We start from the raw sequence: 22,987 nt of genomic DNA on the forward strand, positions 1-22,987 counted from the left end.
GCAGACACCAGAGGTGTAGAAGCGTTGACTTTGGCTTCATGGTTGATGAGCTTCTCGTGAAGTTCAGTAAGCGATGGAGGTACTTCTCGACCTTCAATCTGTTCAATCACAGGCTTGTACTCCTCAGGTAAGCCTTGAAGAACGTAGTCAAGTCTGTCCTCATGGTCAAGAACTTTTCCAAGCAATGCTAGTTGATCAAAACGTGTTGTGAGACCTTGGACATACTCATCAATAGTTTTTGTGTCCTTAGTCCACGACTTGAGCTGTTGCAGCAGGAGCTTAATGTGTCCACGCGTAGGTTTAGCGTAGGTAGACGCCAGTGTGAGCCAAACACTTGCAGATGTGGGAGCTAGAGAGACCAGCGGTTGAATGGTTGGGGAGAGTGCACCAAGAAGCGCACTGAAGATCAGTTTGTCTTGCCTCTTCCACATCGTGTACTCTCGATTCGGAGTTGTGACACCATCAGCTGTGATCGTTTGATCTGGTTTGGGTGCCGACTCATCTAGATGAGAAGTGAGCTCATATCCATCGAGGAGGGCATGAACTTGTCGACTCCAGACCAAGTAGTTAGATGCCGTGAGTTTCACGATGTTAGACATGTTGATGTGGAGGAGAGCGGGGTTATTGATCTGGATTGTTTCTGCAGCGGTAGTAGCACTGTTATTGGTAGACATGATAAGAAAGAGAGGGACGTGGAGAGAGAGTAGAGAAAGAAGAGGGTGGCGGCAGAGGAGAGAGCTAGGCAAAAAAGAAAAGAAAATTAGACCTGCTCTGATACCATATGTGATATGAAGGATGATTTCTATTGATGTATAAGAGTACATATTTATACAGATTACATACATCTTTAAGGGAAAGAATATATCAAGCATTTACAGAGTAATAGAGAAAACGTGATACGCAAGTAAGGTGATTGATCTTCTTTCCTTAACATATGATTCATATTGATCAAAAAAATAAATACAATATGATTCATATTTATTTTTTCGTTTTGATATTAATTGAATATTTTTGATTTTATAAATGAGTTTATTTTTCTTAAATATTATTGATCAAACAAATGTATTTATTAATAAATATCTTTTACTTTTTGTAAAATATTACAAACAAATTTGTTTTCTCTACTAAATTTGAAAATAAATAATCATTCTTCTTCATATCTCCATTTCCGTTCTTTTTGTATTCTTCCCTATATATTTTTGTGATGGTTACTAGTTAGATCATATATGTATTAATAATTTATTTTTTTCCTAGCAGACTTTTGCTACACCTAACCCATCCTTGCATAGCCACAATGGCTTTTGTGATCAGTACTTATACAATACACAAATATGCATATACATACGAAATTCACACATAAATATCCTAAATTTCATGTGGGTCTACATGCATATAGTATACGAACCATTTGTCTTTTATTTCTAAGCAGACCCATTTGGTCATTTCTTAACATTAAGTATGCCAACTCTATCTGTCGGCCTTTGGTGATATATATGTTATCTCAATACAGACATGTATTCTTCTACTATAACAGGATTGAGAAATGGTGAAGACGATAGCTGGAGAGAGACCAAAGCAGAGACAGAGGAAAGGGTTCTGGTCACCAGACGAAGACGAGAAGCTAAGGAGTTTCATCCTCTCTCATGGTCATTCTTGCTGGACCACTGTTCCCATCAAAGCTGGTCTCTCCTTTAATCTTTTTTTTTCATTGTTTAGTCTTTGTCTCTCAAAATAATTTTAGCCTTTTTTTTTTTGTTGGGGTTTAATATGAAAAGGGTTACAAAGGAATGGAAAGAGCTGCAGATTAAGATGGATTAATTATCTAAGACCAGGGTTAAAGAGGGATGTGATTAATGCAGAAGAAGAAGAGATCATATTGACTTTTCATTCTTCCTTGGGAAACAAGTAAGCATTACCCTAACCTAAAAAAAACCTATTCCTCTTTTTCCAGCAGATGCTAAAGAGTAAAGAGAGCTGTTCTTTGGTGTGATTAGGTGGTCTCGGATTGCAAAGTTCTTACCGGGGAGGACAGACAATGAGATAAAGAACTATTGGCACTCTCATCTGAAAAAGAAATGGCTCAAGTCTCAGAAGTTGCAACATGCAAGATCTATATCCACTTCTTCCGAATCACTCGTTGCTTGCGGGAGAAGAAACCCGCAAACCTTGATCTCGAATCACGTTATCTCCTTCCAGCCACTTCAAGAGAAGACATCTTCATCTCCATCACAAGAAAGCAATGACAATAACAACAACAACAACAACAGCTATTCATGCTCTTCTGGTCCTGAGATTCCAAGGCTGTTCTTCTCCGAGTGGTTTACTTCCTCGGATCCCTACTTTGATCATTCCTCTAATTTGACAGACTCTAACCACATCCAAACTCCAAATATTCAAGGAACTGTCTCAGACTACGAAGAATCAGGAGATGTTAATCAGTTCTATTACAACGAGATGGTGATGATGAGCAACAGCAACTGGACTCTTAACGACGTCGTTTTTGGCTCGAAGTGACATAAGCAGGAGCATAAGATTGATAGAGACGACTCAGTCGTCAACAACCATGTAAATCAATTACACCAAAAAAAACCCATGTAAATCAATTCTCAAACAATGTAAATCAAATTATAAATAAAAAATATTAGGAAAATTATAATTTACCACAAATTTGATATTATTTTCTAAATTTATACTATTATTTGAGAAGTGAATTTGCTTATTTGTCACGTTATCCATGATTTTAGGACTGAGTCATTAGTTTTATTAAATAATTTTAATTAAACTATAATTAAAATATAATCACTATTTATCTGATTACAAATCAACATTATAAAATTATCTCAAAACAATAAATGAAAAACATTTTTGAAAAAAAAGAAGATAATTTCATGTATTTATTTTGTGTTTATCTGCATCTTTCTTTCTTATTCACTAATTTTTATAATTAGTAGTATATATATATATAATAATTAGATTTATCATTATACTAAAATATTAAAAATAAGTTTATAAAAAATATTAAAAAATAGGTTTATAAAAAATATCAAAAATTGATTTATATTTGTTTGTAAGCGTAATATGTCATGGAATATTTTTTCAGAATTATTAAATTTATTTTAGTACTAAAATACTAAAAATAGTATATAAGTAATAACAATAAATTTTATTTATATTTGTTTGCTATTTGTGATTTTTATAAATATTTTTTATTGAAAATGGAATTATCTTTTTAAAATATTTTCAAAATATTTGTCTCCAAAAGAGAATATTTTCAAAATATCTGTCTCCAAAAGAGAATATTTTCAAAATATCTGTCTCCAAAAGAGAATATTTTCAAAATATTAATTTAAAATAACTCTACTTACTTTTATATTTTTCAAGAATTTCAGAGAATTATAACATTGTTTAAATTACAATTTATTTAAAAGACTATTATGTAAAGAAAAATGTGATTATATTTTTTATAAAAAACTGTATTTTCTAAGTTATTTATTTTAGTTATAATTATTAAAGTTTGAAATTCAAAAGGTCATTTGAAAATAAAATATTTTGCTTTTATACTAAAAATACTATGTAATATCTATATTTAGAAGAAAATAGCATGAGAGTGTGTATTCAGTTATTATGGGAGGTATTTCACAAAATAATTATAGAATTCAATCATTTTATTTACTTTGATTAATATAATATGTAAACTTAGGTTAGGTTGAACTTTTTTTTTTTGAGATTTTGTAGGTTTTGGTAATTTCAATAATTTGGTTTAATAACAACACTTTGTACTAGCAGATATATATATTTTTCTTTAATTATATAATTGATTATAAATTTTTATAATAAAAATTGTTTAAAGATAATAACCTATTGACATTGTGATAAAAAATAATGTTTTTAAATTAATAAAGGATAAAAATTAAGAAATTAAAAGATTCATAAAAATTAAGAAATTAAAAGATTCATTAAAATAATGATCATTAAATTTAATAGTACATTTATTAATAAATATCTATAAAAAAATTATGCCTGCATATGCGGGCAAAACACCTAGTTTATGTTTAAATGATAACTATTTTGATAAATATCTCAAGTTTGTGATGATAAAAAAACTAAACCAAGTCTCCTAAATCATTTATAAATATTTAAGAATCATTTATAAAGCATTTATAGAAGTTTAATAGCAATATAAAACATTTATGATATTTCAAACAAATTTCTCAAAAAAAAATTGAAGGTAAGATGTATAAAAGAGTTGCATTACAATTTATAACTTAACTAGAGCTAATTAAAGTGTCTTAACCATAGCAGCGGCGGGAACTCGAGGCAGCATGTGCCACCGCGTGTTTCTTACATGAATTCATTGGCAAAAATAGTGTAAAAAAGATTGGGTTTGTCATGGAGTATCTTTGGCTTATTTTTCAGACCCAATATTTTTTACACTACTTTTGCCAATGAATTCATGTAAGGACCCTTCCATACACTGAACCACTCCAACTTTGCCTCTGAGTTTATCCATCAGCTCAAATTCGTTTGAAGCAAGCTTAGAATCTGAAATCTGAAAACTCTTCCTCACAAGGCTTATCACATTTCCAGCTGGAGTAGCATATTCCATGAGCTCCAAGGATGTGCGAGTTTTTACGTCAGACGCAATAAGCTTTATTACTTGCCCATTGGTTATGTTAAAATCCAACTCCTTCAGCGAAATTTTTTCTTCAGCCAGTTTCTTTATCGCCGATGCCTTATATTCCAAATCAATTAAAAGCTCGTTGTCGAGAGTGGTGAGCAAACCAAGGAAATCAAGAGATCCCTCACTGTTTTTGCAACTTCTACCATTGACAGGACCCTCTTCTCGCTTTCAATTGCTTTGCTCGCCTTAGTTTTGTTGAATTTCATGATTGAACTACATATGCACGTAACCGCTTCTGGCAAAACATCTTTGAGTAAAGTCTTCAAATCATTATTTTCAACCCCCCTCTTCAGATTTCCAATAACGGGTTGGGATTGTGGAATGTGTGCTTCTTTACCATCTTTACCGACAACAGCTTTATAAAACTCGGCTAGATTCTATATACAAAAAGATGCCAAGGGTTATAATTAGAATGACTGTATAAAAAGAAATGCTTTAAAAAAACATATTAGTGGGGGTTAACGCACCTTATAAAGAAAAAAATAACCGCTTTGATGAGGTCTCTAGTTATAATGCAAAGTCGCTAATGGTAGAGGGGTAGTTTTCAAGGATCAAGAAGTGTCTCACAGCCAGTGGGTTATGTTTCTCCTTGACCTACACACATGAATCGTTAGAGACATACACACAAACCCAAATAGGACTCAATTTGACAAATAAACATACTTTTCAATCGTAGGAATATTCTTAACCTCATTAGCAACATGATGGCCACTACGGCTATCTGTAGAACATTGTTGTGTCTCATCAATAAGTTCCAGTCTAGCATTAATATCCTGATCAAAACAAAATAGAAAAGGATATGTAACAAACCGCAATCCTACTTTCATCAAAGTACACTAAGGCATGGTGCATAGATTTACCATAACTGCTGATGGAAGAGGTGGAGCTGAAGATTTTTCCGTATTTGAGACGAAGGATGTTAAATGACGATACATGGTATATTAAAAATTATTATATTGCGAGTTTGCCATTTTAGTTAAGAGAGGTGTTCATTTTTTATTGGTTAATTTGTCACAATAACCAATCAAAAATGAACACCTCTCTTAACTAAAGTGGCAAACTCGTAATATATATAATAAGAATAACTTATGTGATTTATAACTTTGATTTTTTATCACCATAAAATACTCTTAATAAGGGGTGGACAAAAAACTCGAACCAAACCAAACTAAACCAGAATATATGTCTAAACAATTTAGTTGATGATTTATCAATCCAATGGTTCGGTTTTAAACTGAACCAAAAAACCAAAGTGTTTTAACTAAATTAGTTAAATATACTAATAATATTAAGATTTAATATATTTAACCAATTAACCTAAACAACTAAATATAATTTATACATTTTACTTCTAAATAAACAGAATAAACACAACTAAAAATAAAATAAAAATATGAATCCCATACATAATATCAAATATGGAAAATACTTTTGATATTTATATTAAGTTTGAAGATAATAACATAAAATTATTAGATTATACCTTCTACATTTTCATTTTTATGTTTTGCTTGAAAAAATAATGATTTCGTGTCAAATTGTAGTCTGTTTATATTTTTATAAAATATATTTTGTAACTTACCTAAAACAAAACTAATAAATCAATATGACTGAACTAAAAAAACACAAATTAAACCGAATGAATACACACTAAACTGAACGGAAAAAAAAACCGAACACACAAAAAAAAAAAATTTAAACCAAACAAAACTAATTTAAGGTTCGATTGGCAAATAGACTTTAAGAGCTTTTAAGGCTTTGAATTAAATTAAAAGTCTTCAAAGCCATTTTTTTACCAATCACGTTTCGTTACTTTTAAAGCCACTAAAGTCCCCCAAAGTCTTCCTAAAAATATTCCCAACCCGTGATCAAACCGAAATGCATACCTCTAATTAACAAGGTCATATTCAAGCACAATATGAAAAATATTAACAAGAACTGTTGCAATTTTCAACAATATTACTGAACATTTTTACACACCAGAAGTAATCAAACTCATAATCAGCGGAATCACAAACACAAAGTGTTTTCACTACAAATACATCATATAATTATATAATCTTTTGACAGCACAAGTAGCAGCAAAGATATGCGAGGAACTGAAGAAATGTATAAAGCGTTTTCATATAGCAGAATAGCTGTAGTTATCAGCATCGTCAATGGAGGAGGGAGACTTAGCAGAAGCAGTGAGTACCACCAAGGCACCAAAGAGAATGGTGACAATGGCTGTGAAGTTCACAAGAAACGCTTCTGGCCCGTACTTGTCGAGCTTAGCACCACTCTCCAGGAAAGTCAGCTTCTCCAGAAACCCTAAAGCTGCGTTCCCAACCGCGAGTATATAAACAAATAGGCCTAGGATTGCGTGCCACGGAAGCAACCCACTTCTAAGGTTTGGTGACCCTCCAGGGAAGAAGAACACTATGAAGCTGTACACCCACTGCAAAGTTTAAAAACATTTTTTTTATCTTTCTCTGGTAATGAACAATGTACAAAAACCCTTCAAAAATCTACTTTCTATAAATGGAAAGGTCTAATAGCTGCACAAGGCCATGGGATTTACCTGGAAGCCATAAAGAGAAATGACACCAATACCAATCCAAGAGTGGAGGCTGTAGAGGTTAGGGATTCCACTTTCGTTGTGGTTCTTGAAGGCTGCACAGATTCCCCAGATCCCAAGAGCCAGAGCAATGGCATGGAGGATAAGGTGGATCAACTTCTTCACTGGTTTCTCCAATGGAAGCGATTTGTAACTTATAATAGCTGCATTTCAAGTTCGAAAACAAAGGTTTATGTAGTCTTATTCTATAAAGTGATCATTATCAACAGGACAAATCCATATAGTAAGTAATACAAAGCTTTTCTCATGGTTAAAAAGATGATGTTAATGTTTACCTTCTCCTCCCAAGATCACAAATCCAATGAGCATCAGAACAGGATGCAGCTGGATCAGATAAAGTAAGTATCAGAACACAAACACAGATTGTGAATAAGGTCATGCAACATTTTGAATGGCTAAAAGTAATAATACAATTGAACAGAAGTCATGCTTTGCTTCAATGGCATACTCAGGTAAACATCATGTTTGTTTTGGATGTTTATAATCTTTTTCCTCTCAAAAACAGTAAAAATAAATGGAACTTTAAAACAAGATTTGAAAAGTCAGAAGATATTTACATTTTCTGTATACCATTAAATAAAAGACCAAACATCATTTTAGTACATAACTGAACACTCAAGGAGCTTAAAGCACATCCCCAGCAAAACTATTATCCAAGTACATGGGACACACCAGATAATGAGATAAATCAAAGTCATCTGACAAACTATCAAAATTCCCCACTTTACAAATCAAACAAAAATCAAGAATTAAAACAGAAAGAGACTTCTCCATCACAGAAAGCCACTCACTCAGAAACAGCACTAAGAAATGGATAAAGGTTTAAAATTTGCAGACAAAACACAAGATTGTGAAGCAAAAACTCGGAACTGAAATCAATTTGATTTTTGATTTATAAATACCAATCAGAACGATGGTCAAGAAAGGCAGAAAGTCAACGCAAAGACCTTAAAACAAAAAAAAAGGGAGAGAGAGCTTAAAGTAAAGTAAACAATACATTGAAGATGAGATTCTTGTTTTCAGCTTCCCAAGCCAATCCACCTCTGTAGCTGATATTCCAAACAAGCACCATAATCGCCGCTATCACAGCGAGCGCGTGGGCCGCAAACGTCACCGGCATCGCGTTTATCCCGACAGCCATAACTGAGCTGTGTTTCTTCCTTTTTTTGGTTCTTGTCTTTTTCTCTCTCCTTCTCCTTCTACTTTTGTGTCAGATTAATCTCGGTGATAACCTTTGAGCCAGATAAACCAACCACGTGGTTGTTGCGATCTCCTTTCGATTTGTATATTCAGACGTGTATTTTCGTGGGCAGTTAACTTGATAAACAAATCAGAGGTCCCCACGTGGATGTTGTGGTAGCTGCATCTAATCCCCCCCCGCGCTTTCGTGTCTGTTCTTTTACCACCAAACCCTAGAGCATACTGGATCTTGTTTCAGGCCCAACAACACATTTCGAAATGGGCTTAGCCCGAACCGGCTTTGGTAAAACAACCAAGCTATTAACGTAACTTCTTTGAGAAGTTACAATCGACATTACTTCTCGGATAAAGACTACATCCAAGAAAGCCACGTACAGAATCAAGAACCAGCTACGTGGCAATACATGACACGTGGAATCCTCTAGCAGAAATATAGAGGACACATGCGTCCTCCTCTATCACTCACTCTGTATAAAGCTTTCAAGAAACTACAAAGAGTTTCTCACAGAAAAGAATTTGCTAATGGATTCACAAGCGCAGTTGCAGCGTACTCATGCTCATCATCATCAAGCAGAGGAACCAATCAAGATTCACCATCCAGGTTATATACCAAACTGAACTCTAATTTTCAGAACCAACGTAAGCTAATGGATGTGTTTCTATGTGTTTTGGATGCAGAGGAAGAAGGGCATCATGAGAAAGGACCATCGAAAGTTCTGAAGAAAGTGAAGGAAAAGGCAAAGAAGATAAAGAACGTTCTTACTAAACATGGACATGGTCATGAGCATGATCGTGGAGGAGAACAACACATCCCCGACGATCACGATCTTGACGAGGAAGATACTGAAGATTACGACGTAGGTCAACAAGTCCACGGTGGTGCACCAGGTTTGTCTATCCCTTACATTACTTCACTTTAAAAGCAGTTTATTGATTGGATTCGTGTCGGCAGCGCGAGGAAAAGCTCATCACGTTTCTGATCCACCGATGAAGGAGGAGATAGTTCCTCCAGGGACAAAGGCTTTCCCGGTCGTGTCCTCTTCCCACACTAAAGTCTCAGAGCCAAACAAAGGAGTTGAACCAGCACGAGCCCCCAATGCCTCTCAAGCTCTGCCTCAGCCTGTAAGACCGTCCGGTGTGTCGGGAAAAGAAGAAAAAAGAGGCACAGGCGCTGCTACGATGACGCCGCATAACACGCCAGTGTCTTTGCTCTCTTCAACAGAAGATGTCACGAGTACGTTTGCTCCTGGTGAACAACGTAAAGTCCATGTCGAGAGAAACAGAGTATTGGAGGAAGACCCGTCTGCTCCAGGTAAAGGGATGTCGAATTATCAGTCCAAAGTCACTGATCCCACGGGAAAAGGTTAATAGCTTGTCTCCCACGTCTTAGGGTTTTCAATTATGTTCTTTGACTCTTGCTATTTTTGTATCTCAGCTGGTGGAGAAGTTGGAGCAGCGCAGACTATAGCAGCTCTCGCGAGGTTGACAGGAACAGGTGGAGATGATCAACTAGGGCATGGAAGAGATCTGCCTGAGAGAAGACACGGTTTTGAGAGAGAACTTCCGGCGAGGAGACATGACTTGGATGTGAAGTCAGGAGCCTCTTTGGGCAAAGATTTTCCGATAGGAACTCAAACTAATCAGAACGCTGAACGTTTTGATCAACAGAGGGGTGATGAAACGCATCAGCCGGATCAGAGCAGCTACACCGACAAGATCACCTCAGTGACTTCGGTCGTGGCGGATAAAGCTGCGGCGGCCAAAAACGTCGTCGCCTCGAAGCTTGGATACTCCGGGGAAGGTGGAAACGTAGGAGCTGAGACTCCGAGCTCCGGGGAAGGATACGGGACCAAGGTTGCATCGGTGGTGACTCCAGTTTACGAGAAGGTGAAAGAGACGGGAGCTAACGTGATGACGAAGCGACCCTTCTCCGGGGGAACAGAGGAGACCCATCAAGGGCAGGACAAGGGGGTGTCTGCCAAGGAATATGTAGCGGAGAAACTGAGTCCTGGGGAGGAAGACAAGGCTTTGTCTGAAGTGGTCGCGGAGAAACTTCATCTCGGAGGAGACACGACGGCGGAACCGAAGAAGGGGACTGTGACTCAATCTAAGGCGGTGGAGGAAAGGCTAGGAGGGTTCCCGGATCCGAAATCGGAAGGAGCGATCAAACACGGTGAAAGGTATGCAGAGGAAGGAGAAGGAGGGATGGTGGATAAGCTGACAGGAGCTGTTACTTCGTGGATCTCCGGTACGACGGAGGAGGTGACGCAGAAGTCTACTGAGTCTGTTCAAGAATCTTCACAGTCCGTAGGCGCCACAATTGGTAACGCCGTTTTTTAAAAATATATATTGTTGAAAATCGCGTTTGTGTAATGATGTTTTGTTTTGGTGTACCGGTGGTTAGGGAATATGGGATTTTCCGGTTCGGGAGCAGATGGAGCGGGCCAACGAAGCGGTGAGAAGCGTGGCTCTGTGCCTGTGCAGAAGAAGTTCCAAGAAAATTGAGATTAGCTTCTTTTCATAATATATGGTGTGCTCATGCTTTCTAGTACAATGTGTTTCTGGTTTGATCCATGGCTAATTCTCTGCTGCTGTCATGTAGAAATATGGTACAAGTTTTTTTGGGTTAATAATGGAAAACTACTTTAACTAGAAAAATACGTCGACAGCAGGGTTCGAACCTGCGCGGGCGAAGCCCAACAGATTTCAAGTCTGTCTCCTTAACCACTCGGACATATCGACATGTCGTTAAATGTCTTCTTGTCCAATTACAGGTATCGACAGGATGTTAAAAATGGTTACAGCCTAGTTCTAGCTTTGCTTTGGGACGTTAACACAAACAAGCTATGCATGGTTTCAACTTCCGGACTACATTTTCATGATAACATGTTTTAAACTTTTCATAAGAAATCTTAACATTTTAACCAAAAAAAAAAAAAAAAACTTTTCATAAGAATACTTCTACAAAAAGAGAAGTGGAAAATGAACGGCGAGGACAATGAAGAAATATAAGATCATTACCAAGAAAATTACATAACGTGAGTGTGTTTTAATTTTGTTTTCTTTTCAATATGAGAAATACGAAAGATTATATATAAATGCTTGATGAATACAACGGAAATGTTTAGAGAGCTCGGCTTTTGACGATGTCAAAGCTCATCTCGCTAGGATCAGTGGCTTGTAACTCAACCTGAATGCCGTCCAATGATCTCTTGAACCTATCCTTAGAGCTCGCGTACACCATCTTCATCCTCACTCTAGATGAATCCGGTGACCTACAATCATCCAACAAGGCCAAACACATTAGCACACCTTTCTTTTTTAGCCAAGAAATAGAAGCACACTTATTGAAACAAAATCAAAGTATTGTAAGACTCATTATAAATCCAATTCCCACTAACACCCCTAAGATGTATTAACATGTATTTACACAACTTGTTTAGTCTGGTTAGTTCTAACTTAATCTAAGAACATCCACAATGAGAGTTCTTCAAAAGGTTTCTATATATAAATATCAAAAATAAAAATGAAAAAAAAGTAGAAATATGATAAAGAGTATATCTCGTATGAAAACTCAAAATAATTTCTTTTGAGAAACATCTCCACATGTAATTGACTTAACTTTATTTTTTGTTTCAATTTTAACTAGAAAACTAAATTTGAATGAAATTTTAATATTGTATTTGGTTAGATATTCTTAGAGTATGTAACCATTGATGATCCTCTTCACAGTTAACGGAGGTGATAAGAGGGTTTTTAAAGTGATGAGTCTCATTTTTTTGTAAAAACCGGTGATAGAAGTGATGAAATAATGATCGATTTTGGTTAGTTTCTTGCACTGTTCGCGGGCTCCACTGACACGTGGCGGCCCGCGATTGGTTCACATTTTAAATTTTTTTTTTTAAAATCAGACAAAAAAAATATATTTCATAAAAAACCGTGCACTACGGTTTTAGCGTTAAAGATGAGCTAAGTATTTACGCATTTTTGATTAGTTTTGTTTCAGTGAGTTTGTATATAAGTGCATATGATCATATGAGGCTACATATTGTACATTTTCTAAGTGTTTCAATCTTATAATCTTATGAAAAATATATAGTAAAATTGAAATAAATAAAAGGAAGGTTAATATAACGTACCAGGCGATGAAGAAGATTTTGCTCTTCTGGCAGTTTTCATTGGTGGTAAAATCTAAATCGAAAACCGCATAGCGGCACTCATCGGCAGGGAGGGAATTGGTGAAATCATCGTAAGTCTCCTGCGGGTTTCCTAACTTTTCAACCACCACTTGCTGTCCATCTATCCTGAATATTATGAACCGGTAGGTTCTTTTCTTTAGCTCCAAAAACTTCAGCTTGCAGTTGTCCTCCACTGCCATCCCCGACGCCGCGTTCGCCTTCTCGTTCAATCATACCATCCATTATATCATTGCATATAATCATGCCATCCATTATATTATTGTATACTAAGTTAGCTTGGTTTTTGGTTCTATACTAATATATATATGTGGAAGCTAGCTAGCTTATATGTGATATATGTGCTACATTTTGGTATTGAGTTATCACGCTAATATTGTTATTTAAAACGTGATAAACTATACAAAGAAATGAGAAGCACGTCAATATATAACATGGCTACATTGAAAAATCGAGATCTAACATAATTAGACAATACTAGCATGATATGCATCCAAAATCTATATTTTCCTAAACTCTACGTAGGCATATTTAATATTTTCATGATCAGGTGTTCTATCAAAACTTAGGCTGATTAAAAAAATAAATACAATCCTCAACTTGGAATAAAACTAAATCTCCTTGATTGCCGTCTACAGGCCATTGTTTAGGAACAACAAGCCTACAAAATTATTACAAACAGAGTAGAAAGAGAACAAACCATTGTTTTTTGTTCAGTTTCTATGGTAAGACTCGAGGAACAGAGATTTGTTTTTTCTTGTGTGAATATTTGATTGTCTTCTGGAAAAGAGGGAAAAAAAGACGAATGTACTTTTGGAGGATAATGCTTAATTGGTTTGTGAAGAGAGGATCGAGACAAACTCGGACAAACAAAGGCTCTTATTTATTAACTTTAATATTGGTTTTAATCTGTTATTTTCTCAAACCTTAAAATTCGCCTAACCATCCCTCTTTTAAGGTACTTTCCGCTCTATTTTTAGCAGCTATTTGTCTACACTCTACACCATCCATACATTCATGATATGTTATTGTTCACGTTTGATCGCTAGGTTGCATCTATTTGCTCCTTTCCATCTTTTTAAAAAAACGTTTACAATACATGTAGAGAATCAAATGCCTATGAACGGACTATATATCATCATACACCAAATTAACACACAAAAAGACTACAAATAATGGTCAAAATAGGGGGTACTTAAATTTTTAATGAAAGATATAATGTATATATAAATATATACTTTGTAATTTTAGAAAGTTTGGCATCAATCGTTTGCTTGCTACGCAGTGACAGTAGTACCAATATCCACTTATCATAGCAGTTATCCTTATTTCAAAGAAAAACATTTTAAAAAAAAATACACTAGCTACTTACAAAAATTTCACTATAACTCTTCATAGTAATTGAATGTATATTAAAGAATCAATGGACCATAAGCCTCAATTTCACAGAAATGTGAATAATAACTACATTTAATTAAATTGTAAAAAAAAACTTTTAATAATTATAAAAGATTTGAATCAATCCATTCATTACTAATTGGTTGAGCAACTCATAAAACTTAATTATAGCAATAATTGAATGAAACTTTAAACATTTTTTTTGGCTCATGAAATTTTGATTTATTCCATAATCAATTCACATTCTTAACTAGAATTATCTTCGAGGATATTGCATTGCGAGAGTTTGCAATGGTACGGGGGGAGATGTAGAAAACCGGAAAGTTGGAAGGTTATATTTGTAATATTCTCAAAACTTTTTAAGGTAAAGTAAGTCACAACTCCCGAAACGACGTCGTGACAGCCTCGTGTTCATCGGATGAATTAGGGAAAAGAGATATTCATGAGATATTTTCATCGACGCTATGTTGTTACCACCACCACCATCTCCATCACTGGATGCATGATCCATGGCTTCCCTTAGCCAAATATTCCTTATTCTGATCGTTATCTCTTCTTCTCCTTTCTGCTCCGGCGGAAGGTGCGTTTCGTGATCCCCTCATTTATCAATCGTATCACCGAGCTGCGACCATTGGTTTCGGCGGATGCATGTAGCTTTTAATTCACCTTATAATTGTGGCGATTAGCATTACTTGAATATCTTGATTCTTGCATTAAGACACTGCACCTGATTCATTGAGATGTTAATTGATTCTGCAATAATTGGTTTGCGAAAATGTTTATTCATACTGCTCTCCCTCTATGCAGTCGAAAGGAACTCCGAGATAAAGATAACATTGGTGAGAGTTACACACAGTCTAATTATGTTGTTGGATCTAAGTCTGTTGATCCGAGGCGTGTTCTTCAGCTTTCATGGCAACCAAGGTCAGGTACCTTTTGTTAGATAGCATGCAATTTATTGCAAGAGTTACTAATGTATGTCTGGAACTATTTGGTATGCACCCACCACAGGGTCTTCCTTTACCGTGGATTCTTGTCAGAGGAAGAGTGTGATCATCTGGTAACATTCCTCTTCCTTTCCTGTTTTAAATCATATTGATTAATACATTTTTTTTTTTTTTTGATTAATGGTTGTTGCTTTTTTTCTGTAGGCGAAGGAAACTTCAGAGGTTAAATCAGGGGATGGTGATGGGAAGACGCACCTTTCAAGTTCTGACCACCTCTTAGATGTTCCGGTAAGTTTTTTTTGTTTTCTTCAAACTTGCTTGACAAGAATTTTTTTGTCGTAACACTATGTGGTCAAGATGCTAAATGATTCTTGAAACACTATAATATGCTTGTAGTTTTTCTGTGACATCAAGTTGACGGAGATATTATGAGTGGCCATAGCAATGTTATGTTCCAATCCTTGTTTTCTTTGGTATAAACTAGGACCCAATAGTTGCTGGGATTGAAGAAAGAATTTCTGCCTGGACTTTCCTCCCAAGAGGTAGTAGTTACCTATACTTATCTTGCTTTTCAGTTTATGAACACTCTTTGATTGCTCTCGGAAGGGCTCTTTTCTTGAGTAATGGTTTGTAATAAGTTTCTTCTTGATCAAACTGTTTGCTTGTGTTTCTCTTTTGATGCACATCTTTCAGAAAACAGCGGTCCCATCAAGGTAAGAAGTTACAGTTTGGAGAAACCAGGCAACAAGTTGGATTATTTTGGAGATGAATCTAGCTCTGTGTCGCATGAGTCTTTGTTGGCAACCGTCATCCTCTACGTCTCAAACACCACTCAAGGCGGAGAGCTTCTCTTCCCAAATGCAGAGGTCAGTAAAGCAAAAAGAATCTATTTGGCACAACTCAAAGAATATTTGAATTCATGTTTTCTATCCTTTTCCTTCAGGTGAAACTCAAAAGGAGTTGGTCCGACTGCTCAGAGACGGGAGAGACGGGTAACATCTTAAGACCGGTAAAAGGAAACGCAGTTCTGTTCTTCAGCAGACACTTGAATGCGACTTTGGACCAGACAAGCACTCATTTTAGATGCCCTGTCCTGAAAGGGGAACTGCTGGTGGCGACGAAACTGATATACGCGAAGAAACAAGCAAGAAAGGATGAGGAGGAGAGTGGTGAGTGCAGTGATGAAGACGAGAGCTGTGGACGATGGGCTGAGCTTGGGGAGTGCAAGAAAAACCCTGTCTATATGATTGGCTCTCCTGATTACTTTGGCACCTGCAGAAAAAGTTGTAACGCTTGTTGATTCTTGAAAAGTACTATTCTCATCATATTGGAAAACAATGGTGGCATAATTGAAACTTTTTCAATATCACAGCTGTTTTTTTCCTGTGGTTTTGTATAGTTTACACTTGAGTACAACTCACGATTCCATTTATTTTATGAGAATATCAAAATATTTTTATGAGTATATATTTCAGTTTCTTACTACAGGGTTTAAGTATTTCTTTCACTAATTTTGAATACATCATTTTTCTGACGTCGGGGTGTGGAAACAATTTATCACACTTAAATATATATCTTTTGAAAATCAAAAGTGCATGAATCATCATCATCAGACAAAAGAGATCAAAGCAAATGTGCATGAATCATGTATTTTTAATGAATAATAACTTTCTTCAAAAAGACTAGCCTTTTTCGTTAAACATCCAAAGCTTAAAAGTCATATCTTATGTGTTAAGGAAAAAAAAGAAAAGAATGGTATATACCGATTTTAATTAATCAATTAATATTTGATGGAATTTAATGGAAATGGAGCCCCTGAGGGTTATGTTTGTTTTCTCCGTACGCCTTAATAATTTGTCGTTTCGACGACAGCTCCTTTGCCTCCTCCGAAAATTTTCTTCTCATTTTATTTTCGCGTCCCATCACTTTCTCTCAGTGACTTTCTTTCCTGCCAAGCCCCGAGGATCGCTCTTGATTTTGTTCTCGGCGCACGCCCGATCTGCTGTTACTGTTATACTGGTGCGTGATCGGGACTTAAACCATTCGCTTTCCATTATCACTTAAAATCGATTCGTTCGCGTACACGTAACTGTCGTTGATTTGAATCGAGTAATATGTGATTGGTTTGTGTGTATATATAGTTGCTTAGGGAATCTATACAGATTTCTACGGGATGCTGTGTTTATAGGACTTTGTGTGTGCAGTTGAATTCGATGGAGCTGGTGAAGCAAGATGGGAATGATTCTCTGGACATGCTCATCAGACGCGCCGTTGGAAAGGATCCTTTTCTTTCCTTCCCTAGGCCTGATAATAATCCAGTCCAGCTCTTCCAACTTCTCCATAACTTAGAACGTCCCGGTATGATTGGATCTGATATTTACTCGTACTTCTCTAGACTTGGAATCAGTGGATTAGGTGTTATATAGTTTTATGAGGCTTGCGAGGTTTATCGTATTAGATGAAAGTGATGGTTGAATAGTGTGTGTGTGTGTGTGTCTTTGGGGTATTGTACGTGGGATTTATTTCATGCTCTATTTCGTTCCCAGGCTGGCCATTGCTGACACCTTTGAAGATAGAACTGCAAAAGTGTGAAAAGTGCACCAGGGAGTTTTGCTCTCCTGTGAACCATAGAAGGCATAGCCGTGTGCATCGGCGTCCAAGAAAGCCTGAAAAGGTACTTCTTTTGTTTTTATGTCTTTCCAACTCCTGGTTGATTTATTCTTTTTACTCAAAAGTCATCTGGAGATTGTGTTTGCATGATTCCAGGATTCCAGCAAACAGAGGGATGCACTGGGGGAGTTTTGGGATAAGGTAGTTCTCACTCTACTCGTCTTTTCTTTGTTATTGCTAATTCGATTAGTTTTTTTTTTTCCCTCTTGGTAATGATCATGTTCGATCCCTCCGGTAATTTTCAGCTCTCGGTAGTTGATGCCAAGGAGATTCTCTCATTGAAGAGCCTGATGCTGGAGGTAGTATAATTCAACTTTACATTTATTTGTGCACAGAAAAATTTCTTATCTTTAGTCATTAAAATGGATGGTGACTGGTGAGCATCGGATGAGTGTAGTATTGCATCTTCTTCTGTTTTCCTTAATGATTCATTTCCTTGTTGTTTGTCACTTCGTTTTTAGGGTTTTGACTCTTTCTGAAGGCCTAATAGCTCTTTCTCTTCATTTGTGCAAGGTGTGATACAATATATAACACTGTAATATATGTTTCTAGAATACCATATGACTTCCTCAGGGTTACATGATTGATTTCCAAATAAATTCGTATACATGCTCTCGCACGTCTGATGAGTATGCATACCTGATACATGCTGCCCATTTCTCTGGCATTCTATTTCTGCATCATGGACCTGTGTTACTAATCTATATGCTTTTCAGAGGTTTTCAGCTTAAGGTGCTTTGTTTTGATTCTTGTAGGATGTTGCTGGGGAATCAGTTGAGTCCGGACTAGTGTCACTTATTGAAAAACCAGGATATACTGCTCTGCCACAGTATTATCTAAGAGCTGGTTCTGACCTTTTGGTATGGATTTCTTTTTTATCATTTTGGATAAAGAGTATCCTCAGTGCTCAACCTCACGCTGATATAGTGATACATGCTCCTGTTTCTCCAGGATATTATCCAGGCTAGAACACCTAGGTTTTCAATTTCTTCGCAGAAACTTTTTAGCATTCTCGATGAAGCAAGCGAAAAAACTTTCCTGTGTAACGAGGCTGCACCAATGCAAAAATACATATTTGACGGTGAAATTGGAAAAAATATGCTGGAGGCAAAAAATGTCGTTGCTTGCACAAGCTTTCTTCTGGAACAGAAATTGGTAATTCTTTCTTTAAAGGTTTCAACATTGCCTCGAGTTGGCAGTGCAAAGTGTCTAATACGAGGACTTTGCTTACATGTGATTTATCTTTGTATTCTTAATGTAAAGATTAAAGCATGGCTTGCTGACAAAGATGCGGAAGCCCTGAGGTGCCAAAATTTACTAGTTGAAGAGGAAGAAGCTGCTCAGAGAAGGTGCGTGCTTATCAATTGCAGTGCTAGTCATATAGCGCTACTAAATGGAAGATTCTCTTATTCTGAATTGATTTCCAAGCGTTTAGTCTTATTCACTAGTATTTTATGTCTGGAGCAGACAAGCTGATCTCTTGGAGAGAAAGAAGAGGAAGAAGCTAAGACAGAAAGAACAAAGAGCAAAGGACCAGAAAAAAGAAGCTAAAGAAGATGAGAGTACCACATCAGAAGAACAACATTCCCCCGCTGAGTCATCAAGCCCGTTATCTATAGCTTCAGATTCCGAGGCGCAGAGATCAGATTCCATACCAATTGAGGATTCTTCGTCCCTCGAGGAACCTCAAGTTCTGGAAATGGACAATGGGAGAAACAGTGAAACTCAAGCGCCAATGGTTGATGATGATGGTTTTGGTAATGGCCAAAACATGGAAAGGCGAAGTGGGCGAAGGCAAATGGAGAAGAGATCACAGCATGGAATGCCGAATGGGTTCCACGGTAATCATGCGCCAAAACTTGGAGGCATCCGAAAGAATGGAACACACAGAGACGTAAGAGGGAATATTACTAAAGTTTGGAGCCGAAAAGCCAATAACCCCAACTCGTTATCACCAGAAGCAGCAGTGGATGAACAGGATCAAACAAAGAACAGTGAAGTTCTGATTGGATCGGTGAGTGTAACAATCCGAAACACCGGAGAACATAACCAAACAAAAAGCAGTGAAGAGGAGCGAAGAATGAAGACTGTTGAGGCGAAACCCACATCGGAGAAATCAACTGTAAAAGTATGGAGGCCAGTGAGCAGTCAGGGAAGGATCAATGAAAACACAGACAAGAAGGATAAGATCTCAAGCTCAACTGTACTTCAAGTTAAAACCGCTCATCACATAAGCTTGCACGAAGCGAAGGCGTTTCTTGCAAAGAGTAAAACTTCTTCTAACTTGTCTTTTTTTTTTTTTTTTTTTTCTCCCTATCGTTTAATTCCAATATTTGTTTACTCAAAAATCTGAATTGGCTTGTCAGGATGGAAAGAGGCAACCTCTGAAGAACACGTGACGTTGGTTCTGTCTCAGGAAACAGACATGTCAGGTAACAATAACACTCACGAATCTTCGAATGGTGTTATAACCGCCGCACGACCAAAGCACAGGAAGAAACGCGAAAAGGGTACCAAGGTAAAGTATGTTCCAAAACAGAGTATTCCTTAAGAAATCTAAACAAACAAAAAACGAGCTCGTCTCTGGACCGGAGTATCATTTTTTAGGTATACCAAAAGTGCAGTATTAGCGAGAGAGACGTATGGTTTTTTTTTCTTTGCTTCTAGAGAGATTTTTCTTGATTTTAAGAGTCAATATTCTTTTTTTGTTTACTTCATTTTCTCGATAGAAAGACATAGATCTGTTATTTTGTTGACCTTTCTCCGTTGTAGAGTTTAAAATTGAAAATTTTGAAATGAAATTGATATTTAGCCAAATCTGAAGTCTACCATATCGTAATAACATATATCAGTACAACATAGATTCCTACAATATATGTATAGTTGTTAGACCCCAATCTCTTACTAAATCGCTGAACTGCTTCCAATGTTAGAGGGTTTAGTTCTGGTAATAAAGAAGATAGAAACCCTTTTTTTCTTTCTTTCTCAGTTAGTCAACTGAAACCTCCAGACCGTAACACCGGAATGAAACTCCAACTGTTTCCTGGACTGTTGTTATCAGCTTCTCGCCCGACCTTCTCACTCGACCACCATTCCGTTCTCACCACTTTTTCTGAGTTATCAAACTTGAACTCTTTGCTCGACCCTACCGAAAACGTTCTTAACTTGTGACTCAGTTCGCTCTCTGTTTCTCCCCACGTTTTGTCACTCCATCTCATTGTAGGCGAAACCGCCTGGTACGTATCCATTTGATCATCTAAACCAACTCGGTTTAGCTTACTTGCAAAACAACGTGCTAAGTCTTCGCCAGTCACCTCAAACGAAACTCTACGTGAGAGCTTCATCGTTCCATGACGACCCGTGATCTGAATATCCAAAAACAGTGCCTTCAAGTGACGTAAGATTCCCAGAACCTATTCTTGAAACCATCTCTGCACCGTTTGAGCCGAGCCCTCCGCCACCATCAGGAGTCAGGGCACCTGAACCCAACCTCGAACCTGGACCAGCAGGCGTGATGGATCCAGAACCGAATCTCGACCCCCATTTACGAGCAGTGAAGTGCTCAAACCCCAAGAACTTTGGAGGTTCTCCGACACGAAACTCAATGATGGAGCATTTACCTGGGTAAGGAGAAGAAGTACCTGAACCAGGAGAGATTAGACTACCACCTGGACTTCCTGGATACACTTGATGCGACTGAAACTCGTAGTGCGCAGCTGAAAACTGTTGATCCATTCCCCCGCTGTTTCTCCGAGCTCGTTCCAGAGAAGACGTAAGTAACTGAGCAAAGGGAACTTCAGGGGAAGAAGGTGTTGTTGCAGAACTCATTTGACCTGACTCTGGAGGTGGCGTGAACGGCGCAGTGGATGGTCGAGTTGTGTAAGCAGAGTCTACAGGAGGAGTCACGGGTTGAGTTTCGTGAGCGTAAGGTCCAATCTCAAAGGCTGAAGACGGCTCGTTCAGGGAATATGTATTGATGGGCAAGGAGAGTAGACCATGAGGAGTGTGGGACATAGATGGTGGACCTGACTGAAGAAACGACGCAGGAGATGAAGGAGGAGCCATAAAGGGAAGAAACATAGAAGTTGAGTTGCTCGAAGAGTTTTGGACTGGAGCCACCGGAGCTGATCCGGATGCAACCGGTTCGGGTACAAGCACCGCGTGGCCGATACGCTTGTTATTCTTTTGTGATTTAAAACACCAGTACAAGCTCCAACAGCTTCCCCATTTTTTCTTCTGATGAATTTCATGAAAGAAAAAAAAAAGACAAGATTTTTGATCAGCTTCGGACAGAACCAAAGTCTATAACTTTCACTAACACTTCAAACAGACATAATATGTAATCAAGATCTCCTGTCGGAAAACGTTGGCAAATTAAGACGCAACAATTCTTATTAATTATTTTTTTTTTAAAAACAATATTCTTATTTATGATGACAAGAAGAAGAGGAGGAAACATATGTACACTCCGGAAAAAAGGAGAGCTCGTAGTTACCTGCATCCTCGACGATTGTAGTCTTGACTCGGAGGAGGAGAAGATGGCAGAAGCAGCGGCGCTCACCGTATCAACGTTATTGTTCAGGTTTCTCATATCTTAGACTTGTTTTAACATCCAAGATTTGCACAACTCTACCACCACTTTCGGTCTCAACAATAAACGATGTAGATATTTTTCCCGGTAAAGATCAAAAGGAACAATGATCCTAAGTAAAAGAAATGTGAAACCGAAGAAGGATGAGTATAAATAAGCAAATAAGGCTTTGATTCTTATGAACTGTGATGAGTCTTCTCTCTCTCACCTCACCCGGTCGTTATCTTCCACAGTTTTCATTCAATTTCCCACGAGATATTGCCATGTCATCCAAATTGACGGTCGGGGACCCACGCGCTTCCATTTTTTTATTTCCTTTGGCAAGAAATATTCTCAATTATTGTATTAAACCAAGCCAAAAAAAAAACAACTTTTTTTTTGGGGTCAAACTACTAGCTAAAAAGGGTGAGTAACGCACAATAGTGAGTCCCCGATGCAGACAAATTGGCTTTCTTTATTTGGATCTTTTTTAAAAGGAAACTGAGTGACTAGAAAAAGAACAAACAAAAAAAGAGTTATTCTTGGGTTCACCCCCTAGGGTGAACCTTTAGGTTCACCAACCAATAGAAAATTGTCATTTTAAATCTAGTATCTTTTAATTAAGAAAACCAAATAACTTGGCAAATTATATTATTTTTTCAAAATAAAATTTAAAAATAAATAAAAATAATATATAAAAAACGAATT

At 37.1% G+C, this 22,987-nt stretch overlaps 6 protein-coding genes, 1 non-coding gene and 1 pseudogene across 8 annotated transcripts; 4 read left to right on the forward strand and 4 right to left on the reverse strand.

Moving 5' to 3' along the window:
- Nucleotides 1–1,543: 1,543 nt before the first annotated feature.
- Nucleotides 1,544–2,518, forward strand: LOC106305250 (transcription factor LAF1). Its single transcript, XM_013741629.1, has 3 exons — nucleotides 1,544–1,682; nucleotides 1,776–1,905; nucleotides 1,995–2,518. The coding sequence occupies exons 1-3, from the start codon at nucleotides 1,544–1,546 to the stop codon at nucleotides 2,512–2,514; spliced, it is 789 nt and encodes a 262-aa protein (XP_013597083.1). The 3' UTR covers nucleotides 2,515–2,518.
- Nucleotides 2,519–6,618: 4,100 nt separating this feature from the next.
- LOC106301204 (transmembrane ascorbate ferrireductase 1) lies at nucleotides 6,619–8,554 on the reverse strand. Its single transcript, XM_013737552.1, has 4 exons — nucleotides 8,296–8,554; nucleotides 7,574–7,622; nucleotides 7,242–7,441; nucleotides 6,619–7,118 (listed from the first exon to the last, which is right to left on the reverse strand). Exons 1-4 carry the CDS (start codon nucleotides 8,437–8,439, stop codon nucleotides 6,804–6,806), a joined length of 708 nt encoding a protein of 235 aa, XP_013593006.1. The 5' UTR covers nucleotides 8,440–8,554; the 3' UTR covers nucleotides 6,619–6,803.
- Nucleotides 8,555–9,020: 466 nt separating this feature from the next.
- On the forward strand, nucleotides 9,021–11,130 carry LOC106304918 (low-temperature-induced 65 kDa protein). Its single transcript, XM_013741306.1, has 5 exons — nucleotides 9,021–9,099; nucleotides 9,177–9,386; nucleotides 9,451–9,861; nucleotides 9,934–10,821; nucleotides 10,903–11,130. The coding sequence occupies exons 1-5, from the start codon at nucleotides 9,021–9,023 to the stop codon at nucleotides 11,001–11,003; spliced, it is 1,689 nt and encodes a 562-aa protein (XP_013596760.1). The 3' UTR covers nucleotides 11,004–11,130.
- A 28-nt stretch (nucleotides 11,131–11,158) lies between these two features.
- On the reverse strand, nucleotides 11,159–11,240 carry TRNAS-UGA. Its single transcript has one exon. It is a non-coding gene; the product is annotated as a tRNA-Ser (tRNA).
- A 275-nt stretch (nucleotides 11,241–11,515) lies between these two features.
- Nucleotides 11,516–13,543, reverse strand: LOC106304836 (actin-depolymerizing factor-like). Its single transcript, XM_013741223.1, has 3 exons — nucleotides 13,395–13,543; nucleotides 12,638–12,894; nucleotides 11,516–11,773 (listed from the first exon to the last, which is right to left on the reverse strand). The coding sequence occupies exons 1-3, from the start codon at nucleotides 13,395–13,397 to the stop codon at nucleotides 11,623–11,625; spliced, it is 411 nt and encodes a 136-aa protein (XP_013596677.1). The 5' UTR covers nucleotides 13,398–13,543; the 3' UTR covers nucleotides 11,516–11,622.
- Nucleotides 13,544–14,500: 957 nt separating this feature from the next.
- Nucleotides 14,501–16,476, forward strand: LOC106303915 (probable prolyl 4-hydroxylase 12). Of its 2 annotated transcripts, none has more exons than XM_013740273.1 (7): nucleotides 14,501–14,672; nucleotides 14,900–15,021; nucleotides 15,104–15,152; nucleotides 15,244–15,327; nucleotides 15,524–15,581; nucleotides 15,733–15,905; nucleotides 15,983–16,476. In XM_013740273.1, the coding sequence occupies exons 2-7, from the start codon at nucleotides 15,005–15,007 to the stop codon at nucleotides 16,337–16,339; spliced, it is 738 nt and encodes a 245-aa protein (XP_013595727.1). In that variant the 5' UTR covers nucleotides 14,501–14,672; nucleotides 14,900–15,004; the 3' UTR covers nucleotides 16,340–16,476. The 2 variants fall into 2 exon arrangements, with proteins under 2 accessions (XP_013595727.1, XP_013595725.1); XM_013740271.1 differs by having other exon boundaries at nucleotides 14,900–15,016.
- Nucleotides 16,477–16,885: 409 nt separating this feature from the next.
- Nucleotides 16,886–20,461, forward strand: LOC106306649. Its single transcript, XM_013743331.1, has 10 exons — nucleotides 16,886–17,058; nucleotides 17,244–17,397; nucleotides 17,586–17,713; nucleotides 17,806–17,850; nucleotides 17,955–18,008; nucleotides 18,465–18,569; nucleotides 18,661–18,864; nucleotides 18,973–19,058; nucleotides 19,177–19,976; nucleotides 20,076–20,461. Exons 2-10 carry the CDS (start codon nucleotides 17,253–17,255, stop codon nucleotides 20,258–20,260), a joined length of 1,752 nt encoding a protein of 583 aa, XP_013598785.1. The 5' UTR covers nucleotides 16,886–17,058; nucleotides 17,244–17,252; the 3' UTR covers nucleotides 20,261–20,461.
- A 55-nt stretch (nucleotides 20,462–20,516) lies between these two features.
- Nucleotides 20,517–22,497, reverse strand: LOC106306650 (annotated as a pseudogene).
- Between the last annotated feature and the right edge of the window lie 490 nt (nucleotides 22,498–22,987).

This window comes from Brassica oleracea, chromosome C7 (genome assembly GCF_000695525.1).
Source record: "Brassica oleracea var. oleracea cultivar TO1000 chromosome C7, BOL, whole genome shotgun sequence".
Classification (NCBI taxonomy): domain Eukaryota; kingdom Viridiplantae; phylum Streptophyta; class Magnoliopsida; order Brassicales; family Brassicaceae; genus Brassica; species Brassica oleracea.

Bases quoted from the DNA above. Each gene is read 5' to 3' on its own strand.
- LOC106304918 (XM_013741306.1), top strand. From the start codon at position 9,021: ATGGATTCACAAGCGCAGTTGCAGCGTACTCATGCTCATCATCATCAA. The intron at 9,100-9,176 runs GTTATATACCAA...TTTTGGATGCAG, and splicing joins AATCAAGATTCACCATCCAG to AGGAAGAAGGGCATCATGAG. The intron at 9,387-9,450 runs GTTTGTCTATCC...TCGTGTCGGCAG, and splicing joins AGTCCACGGTGGTGCACCAG to CGCGAGGAAAAGCTCATCAC.
- LOC106304836 (XM_013741223.1), bottom strand. The intron at 11,774-12,637 runs GTACGTTATATT...GGATGATTGTAG, and splicing joins AAAATCTTCTTCATCGCCTG to GTCACCGGATTCATCTAGAG.
- LOC106301204 (XM_013737552.1), bottom strand. From the start codon at position 8,439: ATGGCTGTCGGGATAAACGCGATGCCGGTGACGTTTGCGGCCCACGCG. The intron at 7,623-8,295 runs GTATTGTTTACT...TATCTGATCCAG, and splicing joins ACAAGAATCTCATCTTCAAT to CTGCATCCTGTTCTGATGCT. The intron at 7,442-7,573 runs GTAAACATTAAC...CTTGAAATGCAG, and splicing joins TGTGATCTTGGGAGGAGAAG to CTATTATAAGTTACAAATCG.
- LOC106303915 (XM_013740271.1), top strand. From the start codon at position 14,602: ATGGCTTCCCTTAGCCAAATATTCCTTATTCTGATCGTTATCTCTTCT. The intron at 14,673-14,899 runs GTGCGTTTCGTG...CCCTCTATGCAG, and splicing joins CCTTTCTGCTCCGGCGGAAG to TCGAAAGGAACTCCGAGATA. The intron at 15,017-15,103 runs GTCAGGTACCTT...CACCCACCACAG, and splicing joins CAGCTTTCATGGCAACCAAG to GGTCTTCCTTTACCGTGGAT.
- LOC106306649 (XM_013743331.1), top strand. From the start codon at position 17,253: ATGGAGCTGGTGAAGCAAGATGGGAATGATTCTCTGGACATGCTCATC. The intron at 18,009-18,464 runs GTAGTATAATTC...TGATTCTTGTAG, and splicing joins TGAAGAGCCTGATGCTGGAG to GATGTTGCTGGGGAATCAGT. The intron at 19,977-20,075 runs GTAAAACTTCTT...TTGGCTTGTCAG, and splicing joins GAAGGCGTTTCTTGCAAAGA to GATGGAAAGAGGCAACCTCT.
- LOC106305250 (XM_013741629.1), top strand. From the start codon at position 1,544: ATGGTGAAGACGATAGCTGGAGAGAGACCAAAGCAGAGACAGAGGAAA. The intron at 1,683-1,775 runs GTCTCTCCTTTA...TAATATGAAAAG, and splicing joins CACTGTTCCCATCAAAGCTG to GGTTACAAAGGAATGGAAAG. The intron at 1,906-1,994 runs GTAAGCATTACC...TGGTGTGATTAG, and splicing joins CATTCTTCCTTGGGAAACAA to GTGGTCTCGGATTGCAAAGT.